The sequence below is a fragment of the Pagrus major genome, chromosome 22 (genome assembly GCF_040436345.1).
Source record: "Pagrus major chromosome 22, Pma_NU_1.0".
NCBI classification, from domain to species: Eukaryota; Metazoa; Chordata; class Actinopteri; order Spariformes; family Sparidae; genus Pagrus; species Pagrus major.
Window position 1 is genome coordinate 29,902,832 of NC_133236.1, and position 19,387 is coordinate 29,922,218.

General features: G+C 42.4%; 1 protein-coding gene across 2 annotated transcripts in view; it reads left to right on the forward strand.

Annotated features, from left to right (window-relative positions):
• Positions 1 to 707: 707 nt before the first annotated feature.
• The window catches only part of vta1 (vesicle (multivesicular body) trafficking 1), a 54,043-nt gene continuing 35,363 nt past the window's right edge, over positions 708 to 19,387 (forward strand). The window contains exons 1-3 of one of the 2 annotated variants that reach the window (XM_073492937.1): positions 708 to 900; positions 11,584 to 11,678; positions 17,346 to 17,473. In XM_073492937.1, the coding sequence (XP_073349038.1) occupies positions 810 to 900; positions 11,584 to 11,678; positions 17,346 to 17,473 (314 nt within the window). In that variant the 5' untranslated portion in view covers positions 708 to 809. The remainder of the gene's footprint in view (positions 901 to 11,583; positions 11,679 to 17,345; positions 17,474 to 19,387) is intronic. The other variant, XM_073492938.1, reaches the window with a different exon arrangement.

Consider the following 19,387-nt stretch of genomic DNA (forward strand, 5'->3'; position numbering starts at 1 on the left):
ACAACACCATGGAGTAAAAGTCTTTGTTTTATTGGAACATATGTCAAAGCGGACAGCCGTGGCTCAGGATGAAGACCAGTCGTGGCCCAGTCGGAGGGTCGTCCCCGGCCCCTGCAGTCCACATGTCGAGATGTCCTTATTGTGTCACTTCAGACACCAATGCTTTTAGCTTAGCAGCTACAGTGAAGATTTCAGCTTACAAAGGGTGTAAATAACATCTTTTCAGATCAGTTTGTGATCTCTGTGTCTCCACACAGCAGACGGGCTGTATGGAGACTACTGATGTTTTTCTTCTTTGGTTGTTTTTTATGTTTTAAACAAGTCCCCAGCTACTTCAGTTGTTTAGGAGAGGGGTAATGACTGAATCTGCATTTTTGGGTGAACTTTTCCTTTAACATCTCTGATTTTGGTTTTTCATATCCAGATATTTTTTGAGAAAAATATGCAAATAAAAATGTGCACAGTTTGGTTTGGAGTCTGTGCATAGAGGAACTTCCCTTTGAATAAAAACAGTTGTTGTACTTTGATGATTTGTCTTTATTCATGTTTTCACCTTCAGAATTCATCCATAGTTTTATATACATGCAGTGAAACAGATCACAGGAGTCAAAACAACATGAAATAATCAGCTGAACAGAAACAATCCAGGAAGGGCACCTGAGCAGCTGGTGACGTCATCTGTCCCGAGTAGGCGGCCGCTCCTATTGGACAAACACGCGGAAGTGAGTGTGACACTTGCTAACAACAACAGAGAGGCTGCTCTCACTGTCATTCATGTGTTTTTGTCTCCCGGAGGGTTTTTAACGGACATGGCGCTCCCGGCCCAGCTCAAACCCATCCAGCACCACCTGCGGACCGCACAGGAACATGAGAAGCGGGACCCGGTCGTGGCTTACTACTGTAAGTTCGTCTGCTGGCTAATGTTAGCCGTAGCTTCTGTTAGCATCCCAGCTTTGTTTACCTGAGCCGACAGCTGAGAGTGTGTTAGCTTAGCCTCCAACTTTTATTTAAATTGAGATTTTATACATAAATTAGTCACAGAGGACGACTTTCATATCATTTCATCGTGTTCAATCATTAACGAGCATCTGAGCTGCGGGTTTAAATCAGTCTGGACGTTATCTAATGACATTCCTGCTGTTAGCTTTGACAGCTCAAACTTCATTAGCCGGCTAACGTTTCCTCAACGTCATGACAACTGTGACTGTTTGGGACGTTTTCTAACTGTTACCTTCACTCAGGCAGACATTTTGTGTCTGAGACTCATACGTGTGTTTGTAAGGCTTCACCTGCCCTTATTTCAACCTGCTAACTGCAGCTAAAGTCAGCTACTTTCAGCGCGTCAGACATGTAGAAGTTCTGCAGGTCATCATGCAGAGGTCCAGAGCTGGTGGCCGAGCTGAACCGCTGGTCCAGCCTGTTTCTTGTGACTGTGCGTTAGTCTGGCATGTCTGGCTCAGCTCTCAGGAATGGGCTCCACCCTGCTGCCCTGCCAGATCACTTCATCAGTGTCATTACATCACATGTTGATGACTAATGACTTTTCACAGCACACTGTGATTTCTAGTTACTCTAATTGTTTGCATCAGGTCTTCTGTTGCAGTCTGTGTGAGGAGACAGGCTCCCTTCAGCTGCAGATTACTGGTATTACTCTGGTGTTGTTACATTACTTCACGCTTACAAGTTTCAGTACTGATAGAAAAACATTCATTTAATCATTGAGAAAAATTTTTTTTCTGCAAAACATTTTCTTTCATTTAACCAAAAAGCTAAAGATCTTGATAGAGAGATGTAAGGATGATGTGTTTTTGTTCCCTCTGTGGGATTATCGAATTATAATATCACCAAAAAATAATCTGTGTGTCAAACACAAGTTTCTGATCCGTCCAGGTTCTGATCATCCAGATAATCTCCACAGATGAACTCCACTCTGATGTTTGAAGTGTAAATTAAATGTGTAGCAGTAAAAAGCTAATGCTAGGCTACAAACAGACGACATCACGGTCACATGACTTAAACGTCACCACCACTGAGCGTCTTACTGCACAATTACTATCCAGGTTTTCTATAAACTGATCAATGTACGAGTTGTAAAGTCAGAGTCAGAACAGTGTGTAACTGAAGTGGCCTGTAAAGACGGACTAGTGAGCAGATGAGTCTCCGTGTTCGCTGTGAGGACGTTTAATGTCCCCGACAACCTCTGTAGTCTCATTTAGACACTTGTTAGCAACCGCTAACCATTTTTAACACATGAAGAGCTTTATAATTAAACTGTGGGATGTTTAATGATGTACCACACACCTTTTTCACACATTTAACTGAAAATCATTTAAGAAAACTCACAGACCTTGAGACTGCAGACTACACCTCTCTATAGACCTTATTCACGTGGCGGCCATTTTCCTCTGACATCAGGTTCGGGGTGGGAGGCTTGAACGCTGGGATGAGTTTATGGTGCTTTCTCTACGTATAAATGTCAAGAATCTGACACATTGTTATTTTACTGCTTCCTGATTGATCAGCAACTGAAGCGGTGATGGATAGTAAAGATCTGGGAGGGCCACCTGGCCATACTTCAAGGTGAAACAACATATATGTCAACCCCTTAGCTAACGTTAGCATTCAACCTCTTTCTAGCTTTGTTGGCTAGGAAGTGGCTGAATGCTAATGTTAGCTGATGGGATATCATATATGTTGTTATACCTTGAGATATGGCCAGATGTCCCTCAAGATTTGTACTATCTTTTGTATTCTCCAGTGCTGATCAATGACAAAGTGGTGAATCATAGCAATTTGTCAGAGCGTATTCACTCTACAACCATTTTCCTCTGACCACATGCTCGAGGTAGGAAGCTCAAACTGTTTTCAAGAGGAGATAATGTCATAGTGCTGTGTTCCAGGTTACAAGTCATATAAACGTGGGAAATCTGACAGATTATTATCTTTTCACAACTTCCTGACTGATCAGCAACTGAGAAGACAACGAGAAGTGAAAATCTGGAGGGACATTGGACCATATTTCCAGATAAAACAACCCATTTGATAACCTGTTCCCCTCCAACTACTTCCTAGCTAACATTAACGTGTGATGAGGCTTCAAGATACTGGGAAAAAACTGACATTGCCACATATTAGTTTTCTGCGGTGTATGAAATAATACATTCAGAAACCACATAAAGAAACACTACTGAGTGCCAACATTGTTAATATTTATCTCTATATATACACTCACTATAGCACCAAATGTGGATTCATCTGCTACAGAAAATAGTTTGATTAGTGCTCAGCTGTTTGTGAACCAAGATTTAATGAAAGCTGGCCACCTCAGCTTACCTAAAGACCACTTCTGCTAACAAATGACACACTCAGAGAGAAGGTGTGATTTTACACAACAGATACCATTTATTTAATTAAATTTAACGTGTGACCATTGTTCATCATCTGGTTGTCTTCTCTCCTCCGTTAAACAATTTCCTGAGGGTGAACCTTCAGCCGCGTGAAAACAAACGTCAGATTTTATCCAAACATTAAAATTCTCTGCTGCAGCCGAGGGTCAAAATATTAAAACTGGTGTGTTGATCTTTATTGTGGCCATAAATTACACGATTGAACAGTGACACGTAGCTTCAGCCCCTCACATTCTGATAATCAGAACAGAAATAGTGTGATGGTTGAATATTGAGTCGACGAGCTGCTGTTTTCTTTAAATGAACAGTTTAACATGTAGAGAATTAGCTTGACAGAAGCAGGTAAACATAAGATCAGCCCAGCATTTTTGTTGCACAAAGCATGAAGTAGGTCAAACTCTCTGAGATGACTTTTGATTGATAATATAGAGTGCTCAGGCTTCAGTGCAGCAGGGGTCTGCATCTGACCTAGTTGAGCTGTGACATGGGGAGCTGCTGGAGTGGAGATGCACATGAAGAGGTATGGAAAAGAAAAAACGCTGTCAGATCAAAACCAGGCGTCCTGTGTGCTGACAGAGATGCGAGCCTGTTTCTTCTGACAGCCGGGGGAAAGTTTGTGTAACTGGAAAAGTAAGAAGTCTTTACTTGATAAGTGGCATTTTGATTTCAAGTCATTATGTGGCTGCTCACAGAGTGACTTGTGATGTTATTTGGAGAGATTAGACACCAGCTGGTGTTAAGTGAACTATTCCCACCACTTTACCAGCAAGCTGTTTTTGTTGGACAGGACAGGGTTGTATTAATAACTGCATGAGCAGGCGAGTGAAATAAACACGTTTTTCCAGAGCTGATGATTGAAGTTAGGGCTGAGCCATCAGACGGACTCAGTGGAGACATTTCCAGACATTTTTCTGGTGATCACAGCAGGTATTTTAACCCAAACCACCTAAACAAGTGGTTATTGTGCCTCAACCCAACCAGAGCACAAGCACAGCGTTGTGACGAGAGAGAAATAGAGAAAATCCAGCCTAAACAAACGTAAAATTTTAACTTATCGGTGGTTTTGTAGAAACGTATTTAGCTAACATTTATTCTGGTGATCGGGTCGGTTTGTGAGCTGAAGCACGAGCAAGCGGTTCAGTTGTGGTGTTGGAGGATGTTGGTGAAACTCCAACTGTGTATTGAGCAGTTTCCTGCAAGTTAAAGAAATGAAACATTTTGTTTCAGTGCAAGTAATGTAAGTAATATTAAAGGACTACAGGCTTCAGGTTTGTGGTTGAAGAGTCTTTATTCTCTTGTGTACCGGCCCGACCCGTCACACCGTCAGTCACTTCTCACTGCCAGTGTTCATCCGGACTTCACAGCGTTAATTAAACACACTTACCTCGGTGCTGGTGAGTTTCAGCAGGCTCAGTTTGAGGATTCCTGTCGTGTGTTTGTGGTCATTTCTCGAGTCTTTGATGTATTTGGAAAGTTTCGTTCGACCAATCAGAGACTCAGCATGGCTCATTACTGATCCCTGATTGGCTACAGATGACTGAGGGAGAGGCAGAGGGCCAGCTGGGAAGTGGATTAGACAGCTGAGATGAGAGTGGTGTGTGTGTGTGTGTGTGTGTGTGTGTGTGTGTGTGTGCGCTCCAACAGATAATTTGGCTGTCATTTCTCTGAGGTGATTGAGGTTGTTGTTTCTCTGACGGTTAATGATCGGATGATTGTAAATTGTTATTTTTGACCGTGTTGTTAACAGCACGTTCAGACACATTTTCTCAGACCTGTCGGTGGTGAAATCAGACATAATGACAAACGTATGTGTCTTCATAACCCGCATGGAACAAGTCTGTGAGCCGACCAGGCTGTGCGGCTTCTTCTCTGCGTGTTTTTTTCATATTTTGACAGTTTTATTGATGAAACATTAGACACTTTAGACTTGAAGCACTGAAAGCAACCTATAAAAAAAATGAAGAGAACTTGGCAGGGTGGACATTTCCATATTTACTTAATAAGTTGTGTTTTAAATGGCATGACAGCCTCCTCAAATCATTTCCTGAAGGTTAAAAGCAAACAGAGTGAGCGATGGTTCACTTACTGTGAGGTTTCTGCTTTATTCTGAAGTGGTCGCTGTAAATAAGAACAAATTCTTGGCAAAGCTTTAACCGTTTACTGTCGATGTTTGAAGAGGATGTGAGCTCCAAATTGATGGTTGGACACTTTCCACTTTCATTAGTCCAAAAAATACTTCCAGCCTCAGGTAAAGATTAACATGTTGGTGATATCTAAACCTTAAACAGGGGAGGGGACTGTAACCACCTCGTAGTATTCTTAGATTGTTGTGTTGAGGTAGGTAATAAGGCTCGGGAGGGTCTTTTTCTTGTTTATTTCAATGAATGAAATATAATATTCAGCCCCGGCAATTTCATAGTGTTCCTTGTAAATAATGAATGAAGTTACTGCTGCGGTGCCTTGTGTAAAAACACCCGCTCTTAATTTGGAGACGTTTCCTGCTGCAGGTATTTAATCATTTGTCTAAATAAACAGATTATTCAGTGAGCAGTGCAGATTACAGACTAATATAGTGATTCAAGAGAAGTCTGTGTCATTTTAACATACAAATATAAGAATACAGAGCTGCAGCCAACAAGAATCATCATTGTAGATTAAACTGTTGATTATGTTCTCGATTAATCAATTAGTTATTTGGTCTATAACATGTCAGATTGATCCAGGAGACGCCCCCAAATGTTTTGAGTGCTGTTGCTGTCATGTCTTCCTCCTCTGACGGGGCACTTGGTGGATTAAAGGAGCAGGGATCAGGCAGTCGGGCTGTTTTAACAGAAAAGAGCTGCTTACACTGTGAACGGCGTGTTGGCTCAGTTGGCAGCAGATAAGCGGTTTAACTTTATCTCAAAGTGAGAACAAGCGTTTCTCATTGATGTTTGATGCTGTGTGATAGAAGTGATTGACAGGGCTTCCAGGAAGGTGAAGAATGGGAATTGATTTGGATTACTTCCAAGTCTTTTCACCTACAAAAAGGCAGCGTACACGCTAGTTGTTTCCTGTGAAGGGTTATTCTAGAGCGGTAGGAAGTTGATCAGGCGGCAGGTGGCTGATGTGAAATGTTTGGCATGCAGCCACGGTGTTTGCTGAAGTGGACCAGTGATCCAGCCAGACCACTGGAGGTCAGCAGCACCATGTGTCTGGGCCTCTGAGCCTAGCTGTGACTGTGTGTGTGTGTGAGGCCATATGTTGACATGAAGGCAGGAAGCCGGACTTGTCTAACTGAGGGAGATTGTGTGAGAGAGAGGAGGAGTTGTGGAGCACGATGGGCGAGGCGAGGAGAGGCTGTGTCCTGCCAACAGTCGTGCTGCTCGACAGAAAAATATGATGAAATAGATTCTGAAACATAAATTGGACCAAGAAAACCTGTGTGTGTGTGTGTGTGTGTGTGTGTGTGTGTGTGTGTGTGTGTGTGTGTGTGTGTGTGTGTGTGCGCATGCGTGCGTGCTGTGGTAATTACAGACAAGTTATCACTCTTCCCAAAACAAATCTGAGCTCTCACTAACTGACTAAACAGATGGTTTCAAATCTGGCCATCCAGAAGAGTTTGGATCGAACAGATTGGAGCGACTCTGGAGCACAGTCAACTCTGACCGAGCGCGACTGTGTGATATATTAAAAAGTCTGCTTATATTTTGAAAGTATTTTTTAGAGCATTTTAAGGGGAGAGATGTTGTTGTGTGCACCCCTCAGTTACAGGGGAGCCCGACATGTTTTATATCTTCCTTCTTAATAGCAAATCCCATGTGTAGACTTCTGAAATGTATCTCTAACAGATATTACAGTAGGCAGATTATCAGGGCTGATATTCAGCATTACTTAGATTATCAATATAATATAAATATGCCACTTTGGCTCTGATGCAGCATCCTCTCACACAAAGTCTGATTGGTAACACGTCACAAATAAAAGCCTCTAAACACTGAATTATCTGAATCTGCAACTAGTAACTAAATGTATTATTATATCTGTCACCACGGTGGAGAGGAGGTCGTGTGGCCCGGGCACCACTCGGCGATGCCTCGGGCTGCTCAGTCGTCTCCTGGATCCACACACTTTACATATGTTGTATAATTATTTGTATCAGATATTCTGGTTTCAGTCTCCTTGATGTCTAATAATCAGCATGAACCCTCAGAAAAACACATTGGTCGACCTCTCGTGTCACAGCCTGATGTGTCTTCTTCTTCTGCCCCATAGAGCTCCTTATAAAACACATTCATGAGCCACACTGTCGATCCTTCATCACCATCAACACACACACACACACACACACACACACACACCGTCCTGCTGCCACAAATACTCACTAGAGCACCACATGTGAATAATGTGCCTCTGATGATAGTCCATGCACTGTTTCCTCCTGTTTGTCTGATTTAAAGCGCGCAGCGAGCAGCTGCTGTCGAGACTCACTGAACCTTTTTTAAATATGAGAAGTGTTTTTCAAGATTTACATCATCAGACCAACATATTGTGACAATTAGAAAAATCCTTTAAATTTGTAATTTTCGTTTATTATTTAAACGATCATTGTTACTTAAAGGTCTGATTTGTGAGAAAGTAGATTTTCGGGTCTCATTTCCAACTCGTCTGTTACTGACACTGACCAGATTGGACGAGTTGAGAATGACACTCAAAAATCTACTTTCTTACAAATTGGGTCTTTAAACAGCGTGACGCTGAATGAGCTGTTTCTTCATTTGTAGCTAATGAAGAGAGCAAACATTGAGGTTTATCACACATTCATCTCTGAGCAGTAAAACGTCGGCTCAGTCTTTGAAGCTGAATCAGATGTTGTGCCTGCGTTCTTTTTGTTTGACTGTTGATGTATTTTGTCCATCAGCCGGCCTCAGCCCTACATCAGCAGGCCTATCTAAATTAGCCTGCTAATGCAGGCCAGTATTTTACCTCACCTCCACCCCAGAACAGGCCGATCGATAGCGGGTTGAGTCGCAGCCGTGATTTGTTTAGCTGTAATGAAGCGGCGTAATTCATCAGCAGCTGCGTGGCTGACAGCGTTTGGCTGCGTTTCAGCTGCTGTTTCACACAGATTGGATCGGTGACATTATAAATGATCTGCAGCTCGGGCTGAACACAGGTTCACTACCTCTGTCTCTGGGGACAGACACACACAGTCCTGTTTACTTTCATCTTAAATGTATTTGTGTATAAGCATGCATAATGGCAATTTACTTGGTGCTCGAAGCGTTTTCGCTTGATTTGTTCTGTGCCTCCTGGGCTCAGAAGGCACCATTTAACTGAGCTGAGCTGAACGAGTATTTGTCTTCAGAGCAATTTGGACTGTGAATATTGTGATAATCAGCAGTTACTGAACGAGCAGGGACCGAAAAACCCTGAGTGTGGACGGCAGTTTGGAAAGATATTCAGGTGTTTCTTCCATCCTTGAAGTCGTGGTCATTAGGCCCGTCACCATTTGATTCTTTATCAGAAAATTGGTCGAAATGAGGTTTCAGATTCGATCATTGAAATCAACAGCAGATCTGACAATTCCTCCGTTTTCTCTCCAGCCCTGCCTACCTGCACACTTCAAAGAGGACACAGCTAGCTTAGCGTTAGCCTGCAGCTGCACATCAGACACTTATCCTACATGCACGCTTATCATCTGACTGGTCGGGAGTAGCTCTGTGACGTTTAAGAGTGATGATTATCTGTTGTCCTCTGAGACACGTCGAGACAGCCTTCTTCTGACAGGACGACTGCTGACTGGACTCCTCTGTTGTTTATTTATTAAATTCTGTATCTGTGATGAAGCTGAAGGAGCATTTATAATAATTCTGTGGATGAGAGGCAGAAAAGACGTGGAGCAGAGTGGATCAAAGGGCCCATCATCTCAGTACATAACTATAATAGGTTATTATGGCCATTTTCACACTGTTTTGGACTGAAGCAGAGGAGCGTTGACTGAACATGATAGATCTATATCTTGTTGAGAAAATGACTGATATAAAAACCATGTTTGTTCACAGTACCTTTAATAAGCACCAGGGGGCGCTGTCTGTGGAGGAACATGTGTCTGACAGAACCAAACTTGTCTCAGTTGTTCACTTTCTGTGGCCTTACATCCTCTCTGCTGTCAAAGCCCTCTGTGTTGCACCTCATTGTCAGCGCTGTGCGGCTGTGAAACACAAAGGATTTCTTTGTCACTTGACGACAGGCCGACTTGCTTTACCGACTGCTTCAGAAGACTTACTGGCTGTTTGCCTCTCTGGACTGACTGGCTGACTGCCTCTGGGGCGGCCACTTGAGTCCATACATACATGTGTGTCCCGCTGGTGTTTTTTTGGAAATACTGAGTGTTTGGGGGCTGGCGGCCCGGCGGTGACTCGCCATCATTCTGCCCTGTGAAGTGAGACATTGTTCTGTTGATGCTGTGCAGGACAGCGACATGAGCTGTGACTCAAACACCAAACATGAGGTGGAAACAGACGGCTTTCCGCACAGTGTGGAGTACAGCAAGATGTGGATTGTCAGCTGGTAGCAGACTCCACCACATGACAAAGCTGGGTGTAGTAGCTGAAAAATGACTGTCAGTATTCATGTTTGTGTATGTTTGCTGCATCAGTTCAGCAGCAGAGTCAGCGACACGTTCAGCCTCTGGAAACTCGACAAATTGGTGCTCATGTCTGTGGGTGAATTGATTATAATGCCGTTTCTCGCACATTTTAGCTTTATCAAAAAATTGCAACATCTGAAATTTGGATATTTAACTTGGCCACATTGCGATTTTGGACTCTCTTTAAAGGAGCAGTTCACTCAGAACTGTAAATTCAGTCGTTATCCGCTCAGCTCCACGATGAAGGAAAGTCGTAGACATAGTCCACAAACATTCCTGGAGCTTCACATTAGGGCTGCAGTTATCGATTGTTTTAGTATTTGATTATTGCACCAATTAATCGAGTAATCAGAGAAGGAACAACATTTTTTTTTTAATAAATTGCTTCTGCCTTATTTAAGAGCAGTAGTAATAAACAAACAAAAAACAAGATGGCTCTCTCAAATGAGCGTGTGTGACTGCAACTTTACAATCTTTTACTCACTGGACTGTGTTTTCTTTTCGTCTTCTACTTTGGACATGTTCTGTTGTTTCTGTCTCCGGGCCGTCTTCCTTTTTCTTTTTGTACTCCACGTCACAACGTATCGACAGCAGAAGCAGGCAGACACCTGGACAAAGATCAGCATGTCAACAACATGAAAACAAATCTGTTTTTCATCTGTTCGATGATCACAGCCCTGACTCTGACGCTGAGTAAAACATGAATTAAACAGAATGTGATAATCCTAATCTTTTTTGATGTAGTTGAAAATGGCACAAAACAATATATGTATTGATTGACAGTCTCATCAACATCAGTATATGCTTTTTCTGAATTTGAAATTCAGTGCTCCAAAAGCACCTGTTTGTCACGCTCCACAGGTGAACAGGTTCGTTACTGACAGGTGATAGAGTCATGACTGATGGTATGAAAGGCTCAGCCTGTTGTCAGTAAACTCAGGTGATTAATAATGATTGAGTCCCAGCTGTGTGTCAGTCAGGATTGTATGAAGATGAGTGTGTGTATCTCTGCTTTCACTGGGTTTCATTTACAATCAGTAAATCATTTTGTGAATAGTTTGTGTGTCCATTAGTCGAACCAGTCAGTCAGACAGAAAAACAGACAGTCAGACAGTCAGTCAGTTGGATGTCTCTGCAGGCTCTCTGCTGCTTCTCAGGTCGTCTCGCTGTAAGGGTTAAGCCTTACATCATGTGAAGAGAAGAGTCTGACTGCAGAACTAATTGACAGATGAGGGATTGTGGGAGTTGGAGTTCTGACAGAGAATCTTCTCTGTACGTCGAGGCCTGTGGTGGCTCAGGTGGAAATCTTCTCCTCCATCTACCTCCTGCTCCGCTGTGGGTTTGTGTTTGATCCGTTGTAGAGGAGATGGAAACATCCGCAGCTCTGACGCCTCGTAGTGAAAGATTCATCAGGACTTTGTGTAATGAGTCTTCCACATGACTCGGCCAGGCCTTTGAACACGGCTGTAGAGGGACGGAGTTTACTGAGCAGTAAAAAGATGTTTCATTCTGTTCACCTTTCATCTCTCCTCTCCCGTCCTGCAGGTCGGCTCTATGCTATGCAGACAGGCATGAAGCTGGACAGTAAAACACCAGAGTGCCGAAAGTTCCTGGTCAAACTCATGGACCAGCTGGAGTCGGTAAGTTCGACCTACTTTTGCTATTTTATGGACCCACGGTGCCTAAATCCTCCATCACAGTATGGAAACTTCTGTCATGTTCGTATCACATCTTCTTTTCTAGATGCAGTTTGCTCAGTTGTTGAATTGTAGATGATCACATTAGCATTTTTATGAGCACCTGAACGACCTCTCATCAGGTCACCTCACTTCCAGCCCGTCAAACACAGCAGCTTTACAGCGACCTTTAGCTTCACACTACGGTGCTCTGCGTACCCCTCTGGTGGCAGTTTTGCACATGAAGGGCTCCACTGTCTAGTTAGCAATAATTCATATTATACATAGACTTTCAAAATAAAGCTTGCTGACAAACGTGTCACAGATTTTGACATATTATGACTTTTGGACTGTTTTTAATGTTATGACTGTCACAGCTTGGTCAGGTTGAACACCTGGTATTAAATGTGTCTCGAGTGACCACGTGATTGGACCTCACTTCCCCGCTCTATAAGCAGATATACACCTACATCACTGGATCAAGATCAAGAAGTTCATGTAGAACATTTGCTAAATTTACAAGAAGGTCCAAATAATGAAGAATTATTCAGAGACAGCGTTTCACAGAGTTTATAAAGTTATTCCTAACTCAACGACATTTGTTAACTGTTCCTCTTCCAAGAATGAAAATACAAACAGGGAGTTGGGCTGAAACGCTGGGTCGCCCTGTGCAGCCAATTAGGACTCTCTGATGGGAAACGATGAAATCAAGCTGATTTTGTCTCTTCGTTCTGTCGCGTCACATCCAGCGAGGACACAGGGTGAAAAGTGGAGACTAAAAGTTGAGTTTTGCTCTTGGAAACAGATGTTTGTCAGAGTTGTTCTGGAGCTTTCTATTACATCATGTCAGCTAATAATCAGAGGGGATTATTTGTTTTTTGTCTACTTCAGTGCATTAAAAACCACAAATCATGTAAATGAGACTGAATGCAGTAAAACAAATGTTCTGTAGTCTAACAGGCACATATTCAGTTAGTGTGGCAAACGCTCGTATGTAAGAGAGGATGCGTGTCAACAGGAGCCAAACTAATTAGATTTTATAGAGTTGTTATGAAGAGGAAGGAGGAGGTGAGATGAGACAGAGGAGTCCCAGCAGGGCGTCAAACAAATGAGCCTTTAACTGAGAGAACGAGCCGTCATGAAGCTGCAGAGAACATCTCGACTGAAGCAACGCCCAGATCCTGGAGCCTGATGTGTAAAAGGAGATGTTTCAGTCATTTCTTCATCTGCAACTAAATGTAGAAGATTTGGAAGCAGTGTGAGAAGATCAGCAGTCAGATGTTTAACAAGTCAGGGACATGGAGGGTTTTTACAGAGGGGGGAGGGAGGTGAGGAAGTCCTGCAGCAATGCCGGGCTCACTTTATTGATCGCTCAGAGCCAGTTAGAGGAAGCACAGGACACGGATGAAAACATGCAAACACACCCCGAGGCTCCAGGGATCTTCATTACTGTCACACACTCAACAGGACGCACGTCCGCTGCTTTGATGTGTGTGTTATTAGCTGTTCCTCGTGGCTGAAGTGTGTTTGTGTTTGTGCAGTCTCAACACAAATAGATACTTTTCATGTCCGTTACAGTGAACGTTGCCCTCACAGGTTACTGTTACTATACAGAGGATCACCGAGAGGCATAATTACAGAACATGCGTGTGTTAATTGAAAGTCAAAGGAACGAGTGGCGTTAACTCGTTATTATCGTGTTAACTTTGACGGCCCTGATTTAAATATATCGGTCCAAAAGGACGGATCGAGAACGTCCACGTAGCTTTGCTCAAACACGTGAATATACTGTGAATTTATTTTTTAGCATTTTTTTTCTTCCACTCAATCAGACAAAAGATGAGTTATAAAGTTTAAAAACAGGTGAGATCAAATAATATTGATTAATCTGCTGATCATTTTCATGATTAATTGATTAATCCTTTAATATATAAAAAAGAAACTCACAAAAACACACACAAAAGCTCTTCTTTTATTGTCATAAATGACAAAGGAAAGCAGCAAATTGAAACTGGAACCAGCAAATATTTCCGATTTTTGCTTGAAAAATGACGATTCATCAGTCATCAACATAGTTGGCAGCTAATTTGCTTCATCAATCACTCGACTGATCGTTGCAGCTCTGTTTAATCTTCAGAAAGTTCTTTGTTTGTCTTTCTGAAACATGGGGAAACCCTGAGGTTTTTGCTCATACAGTCCGTTTCTTGATGAACTGTTGCTGGTAGTTGTGACTCATTTCTACAGAGTGAGCGAGTCAGGACACAAACCACAGCAGCTTCTCTCCTCGATGACCTGGCTCGTACATACAATACATGTTGGACTCATTAATTCTATTTTCCACCGTCATCGCCGGCTCAACTCTCTGAGGCTTCGCTCTCACTGGGACGCTGGAAAATCACTTGTTTAAGAATCAGTTTAAACAAGGTGGAGCCGGCTAAATTTAGAGGTTTGCCTGCTGCAGTTTACAGGGAGTCTAAAAATACATTCACACGTTCTTTATGACGTTAGGATTGAGATATTTAAGGACAATTCAACTTGAACTTGATAAATAAGAGTGTTTGTAAAGATCCTGTTTGAGCTTCTCTGCTGTTAATCTGTCGCACGCTGTCTCCTGATTGTCTTTGTGAATCAGCCAGCTGCTAACATCAGCAGGCACTAATGACCTCTCAATGTTTCTTCATAGAAAATCTCACTGCTGTGATTCATGTAGTTCAATATTCAATCACAGCTGCTATTTGACTTCTGTCCTCTCCTCTCGTTATTTGTGTTCTCAGATCTAAACCTGTGACATGACTTGTGATTACTGGGACACAATACTGAGACATATATCATCCATCACAATAAAGCCCAGAGTCAATACAGATGTAGTCTTCATAGAAAATGTTACCAATCACTGATCTGTTGAGAGATAAACCACAGCAAACACTTGTCTTTACCTCACTGCTGCTCTAATGTAAAGACAGATACTGTGTAGTTTTGTAGAGGAAATTCAAACTCAATTTTAATATTTAAAATATTAAAGCAAGGCAAGTTTATTTGTACAGAACAATTCAGACACAAGGCAACTCAAAGTGCTTTACAGGGGCATTAAAATACATTAAAAACAAGCAGGAAGACATCAAGAAACAAAACATTCAAACAAGTGAAGAAATAGGAAAGTAAGCTAAAGTAGAAAAGGTTTAAAAGAGACGAGACTAGAAAATAAAAGTCACAGTGCAGTTCAAAGCCTTGACATGTCTTCAGTGAACAGAAAGGTATCCAGCCTTGATTTAAAAGAGGTGAGCGTCGGAGCAGACCTGCAGGCTTCAGGGAGTTTGTTCCAGATACGTGTTGCATAATTAATGAGGTAATAATACAAACTTTCTCCATAAGTGAACAAACGAGCTGTTCTCAGAGGAAAATAAGGTCCCAGAACACTGTTTGAAGCGAGAGAAGGTGGCAGGGTCTGCCACATATAAACAAAGTCAAACAGTATAAACTGTCAGTTTGTTTATTCAGTCGTGAAAACAAAGAGTTTGTTTCAGTCGGTGAACACCTTTCTCTGCTCATCAGAGAGTCGCCTTTAAAATATGACTGCAGCATAGTTTTGACTCACGGCTGCACAAACATGAAGAGTTTGACCAAATCAAGAGGAAACAAACAGGATGTTAAACCTTGAGACCCGAAAGTACATCACGTTGCTCAGAGTGCGACTGTTCTGGTTAGACATGCGCCAAAATATCTGTCAAGTTGGATTTGAACACTGTGATTGGCCGAACTCGTGCGCCTGATATTCAGCAGCTTTTTCACAAAAACCAACTGGGTGTGCAGACAGTTGGATTTTGAACAGATTTTAGACTTTCTGGAGATTATTTTGTACAGTTTTATAATGAATGGATGTCATTACACCCCAATAATATCTGAGGTTGATTTATTTAGTTTCTCACGCACACTGTCGGCAATTTCTTTAGTGCTCTGTGATTTCAAAACAAATGTTTATATGTACATTCATTTCTGTTTTCAATTGTTAAGAAATTAAATTACAATGTGTTATTGGGTGCAAATAAAATAAAAAGTTAGGTGCACCGGTGCAACCAGTGTAAAAAGTTAGTCTGCATCATCATTTTTATCTTTGCATCAGACCAAGATCCTGTTTTTACCCCAAAATGAGAAGCTGTAATGTTTAACAGTTTCTGTTCTGATGAACCTGCATGATTTAAAAACACACTTTAGTCCTCCTGCAAACCTGATGTCAAATAACATGTGGTTCTCCTGAACATTAAATGTTTATAACTAAGTTACGGACAATGAATGAACTGAATAAGTGGTGTTATAGTTTAGTTCAACAAATCAAAAACTTGATCAATGTTTGTTGGTACACGGAAGTACCTTGCGTCACCTTTAGCAAAAGTGAACTCGGCATAAAGTGAGTCTGTCGACAGAACAAGACAAAAACTGAAGGACGAATCCTCATGATTCACCGTGAGTGAGACTTTCCTTTGATCTCAGACTCTTTATGTTCCCCGACCGGTTGTCTGTCCTTCATTCTGCACTCAGCCCAGTGGTTTTACATTCCTCTACTACACACACACACACACACACACACACACACACACACACACACACACACACACACACACACACACACACACACACACACACACTCTCTCACTCTCACACACACACACACACACACACACACACACACACACACACACACACACACACTCTCTCACTCTCTCACACACACACACACACACACACACACACACACACACACACACACTCTCTCTCACTCTCACACACACACACACACACACACACTCTCTCACTCTCACACACACACACACACACACACACACACTCTCTCTCACTCTCACACACACACACACACACACTCTCTCTCACTCTCACACACACACACACACACACTCTCTCTCACTCTCACACACACACACACACACACACACACACACACACACACACACAGATTGATTAAGTCGGTGAACAGAGTATCTATTCAGGCTGGTCGTGGTCCACCTGCAGTGTGTTTGCTTTAGTGGTTTTACAAGAAACCTGAAGCCGTGCTGGACTCTGTAATGGAGAGAGAGACCCACAGACCGGTGGAGAGTGTTTAATGGAGTTACAGGTGGAGAAAATACACGTCAAGCGACGGCAGACGGAGGTACACGAGATGGCGCCCGCTGAGGCGACGGCCCGATCGAGTCCAAATGTTTGAAAATCGTGAAAATGTAAATTTGGAAAATCTCATTCGGATGTGAAAGGAGGTGGTGTGTGTATGAGTCTGTTGGCACACTGAATATGCACAGTAGAGTTTCCCACACTGGCCCCGCCCACAAGGTCCCGCTCGGCCAATAGACTTAACATCGTGATGATGTCACAGATTTTTAAAATAGCTTCCCTCAGCTCGAGGAATGTTCGACAAATATAAAACCTCCAGGGATCAAAAAATCATGAGAAAAAGAGTCAGAATCAAACTTTTTAACTATTTTATTTTTATTTCAGTTCTGAGGAGTATCCTGCATGTTTGACCTTTCACAATAAAAGTCTGATCCAGTCCAGCGGCAGGAGATCTTCACAGTGTGTATGTGTGTGTGTGTGTGTGTGTGTGTGTGTGTGTGTGTTTTCCAGATGAAGAAGGAGCTGGGTGATAACGACTCCATCAGTCAGGAGGTGGTCGGTAACGCCCATATCGAAAACTACGCCTTAAAGATGTTCCTGTACGCCGACAACGAGGACCGAGCAGGACGATTCCACAAGTAAGCAACGAGTCTGAGGTCTGACATGTTTCCTCCTCCAGACCAGCTCACCGTCTCCTCTGTCCTGACCCTGCTTCCTCGCTTCTCCTCCTCGCCCTGTCTCCTATCTCCTTTCTCACTTTCCTTCCTGACCCTCCCTCCCTCACTCTTATTTCCTCCTCTTATCTCCTGTCTTCTTTCCTTTCCTTCCATCCTTATTTCCTTCTTTACTTCCTCTTCTCATCTCGTGTCTTCTCTCTTTTCCTTCCTTCCTTCCTTCCTTCCTGATTCCTTCTATTTCAATAACTTTTCAGCACAATGTGAATTTAGCGGTTTAAGGGTTACAGCTGTCGTGTACTTTGTGACATCAGAATATACCTGACGTGCACAGAAGTGTAATTATAGTTTGTTTAGGAGAAAACTCAACGAGCACCTTTACAGTTGAGGGATTACTTCTAACGCTCACACTTTCTTCTCCCACACAGTCGAGGGAACTAAAACACGCTTCTCTAATCTCCTGGGTCCAGTCCAGTCAATTTTATTTTCATGACCTAGATTCCCACCAGAGGCCTGTACGGTCTGTACAAGCGGTACCAGACAGTGTTGGGGTCAGCTGGTCAGTTCTCCTTCCATGGAAGTAAAACACCTGACTTTGTGTGGAAAGCTGTCAGGAAACCACCTCAGCCAGCCGGGCCTGGCAGCCTGTTGATCCACTGCGCCTGTGTGTGTATTTCATATGAGAGCGTACCAGATAAGATTGTTTTGAGCATTTCCCCTCCAGTTGAAATCCTTTCAACGCTGCACTTTTGAAATACCACAAACAGAACTTTTAATCTTTTGAAGTGTTTTTGATTTTCTCCATTGTCGTCACTTCCCTTTCCACTGAAATTTGTAATAACTTACACAGAAAAGCAACAGAGATACTGTATAAGTAGCCAAGTAGACTCACTTCACAGTATGAAACTGAACCGTCAGCCAGATGTGACTGTTGATGTCGTACAGATAATCCATCCTTTCTTTAGGTTGTAGTAAGACGTAAATAAAAGCTTCATAGAATGTAGCTCAGGGCTAAACCAGAGTGGTTGTAATCATGAATAAATCTACCAGGTTATTATTTCAATCATCATATTTGAGAGCGCAGACCGGCTAAGAAACCAGATTGAAGTTGAAAGAAAGGATAAGCTTCACTGGCTGATCTATGACTCTTAAATTTTCCTCCCTGCTTCATTCCTGTCCTTCCACTTATCATCTGGAATAAGATATGTGGAGTTTTTAAGAGGTCTTTTCCTGACAGGAAATATCTGGGAATTAAATAAGTCCTCACAGAAGAAAGAATTTTTATACGTTTGTCATACAGTCACGCTGCATCTCAGAGTGATTCCTCCTGTGCTGCTCTTCATGAGGTGGTTTCTTCTCTTTTATTCTGTCCTTTTCTTTAGTGGGGGGGGGCTGAGAGTGTAAATATACAGGATGTCGTGTGGTGATCAGGCTGTACTTCAGAAAAATCTATAATGAATCTCACAACTTGACACCTGGACGGACCTAAACCCTTGTAGACTTACTTGCGTACTTACGTCTCAAATTTGTGAGTGTGGACTTTGGGATTGAGCCCATGAATTAAGATAATCTTGCAGGTAAAGACGGTTAAAATCTCCGTCTGTACATCACCTGAAAACACATATCACACTGCCGTTCACATACACTGGGCAGGTTGTACACAGGAAGCAGATTGTATACTCCAGCCTGTTGCTTAATTACAGAAAATACTCTCTTCGTCGTCCCTTTCCCAGCACTGTTTTCAATCAATGTCCATTTGTGTCTTTAAATATAACGTCAAACTATATAACATCCATTCCATCAGTGTACAAACTCAAATACTCAAATATCATAACACATTCGCTAATGATGCTACGAACACTGATGAACCTGTGTCAT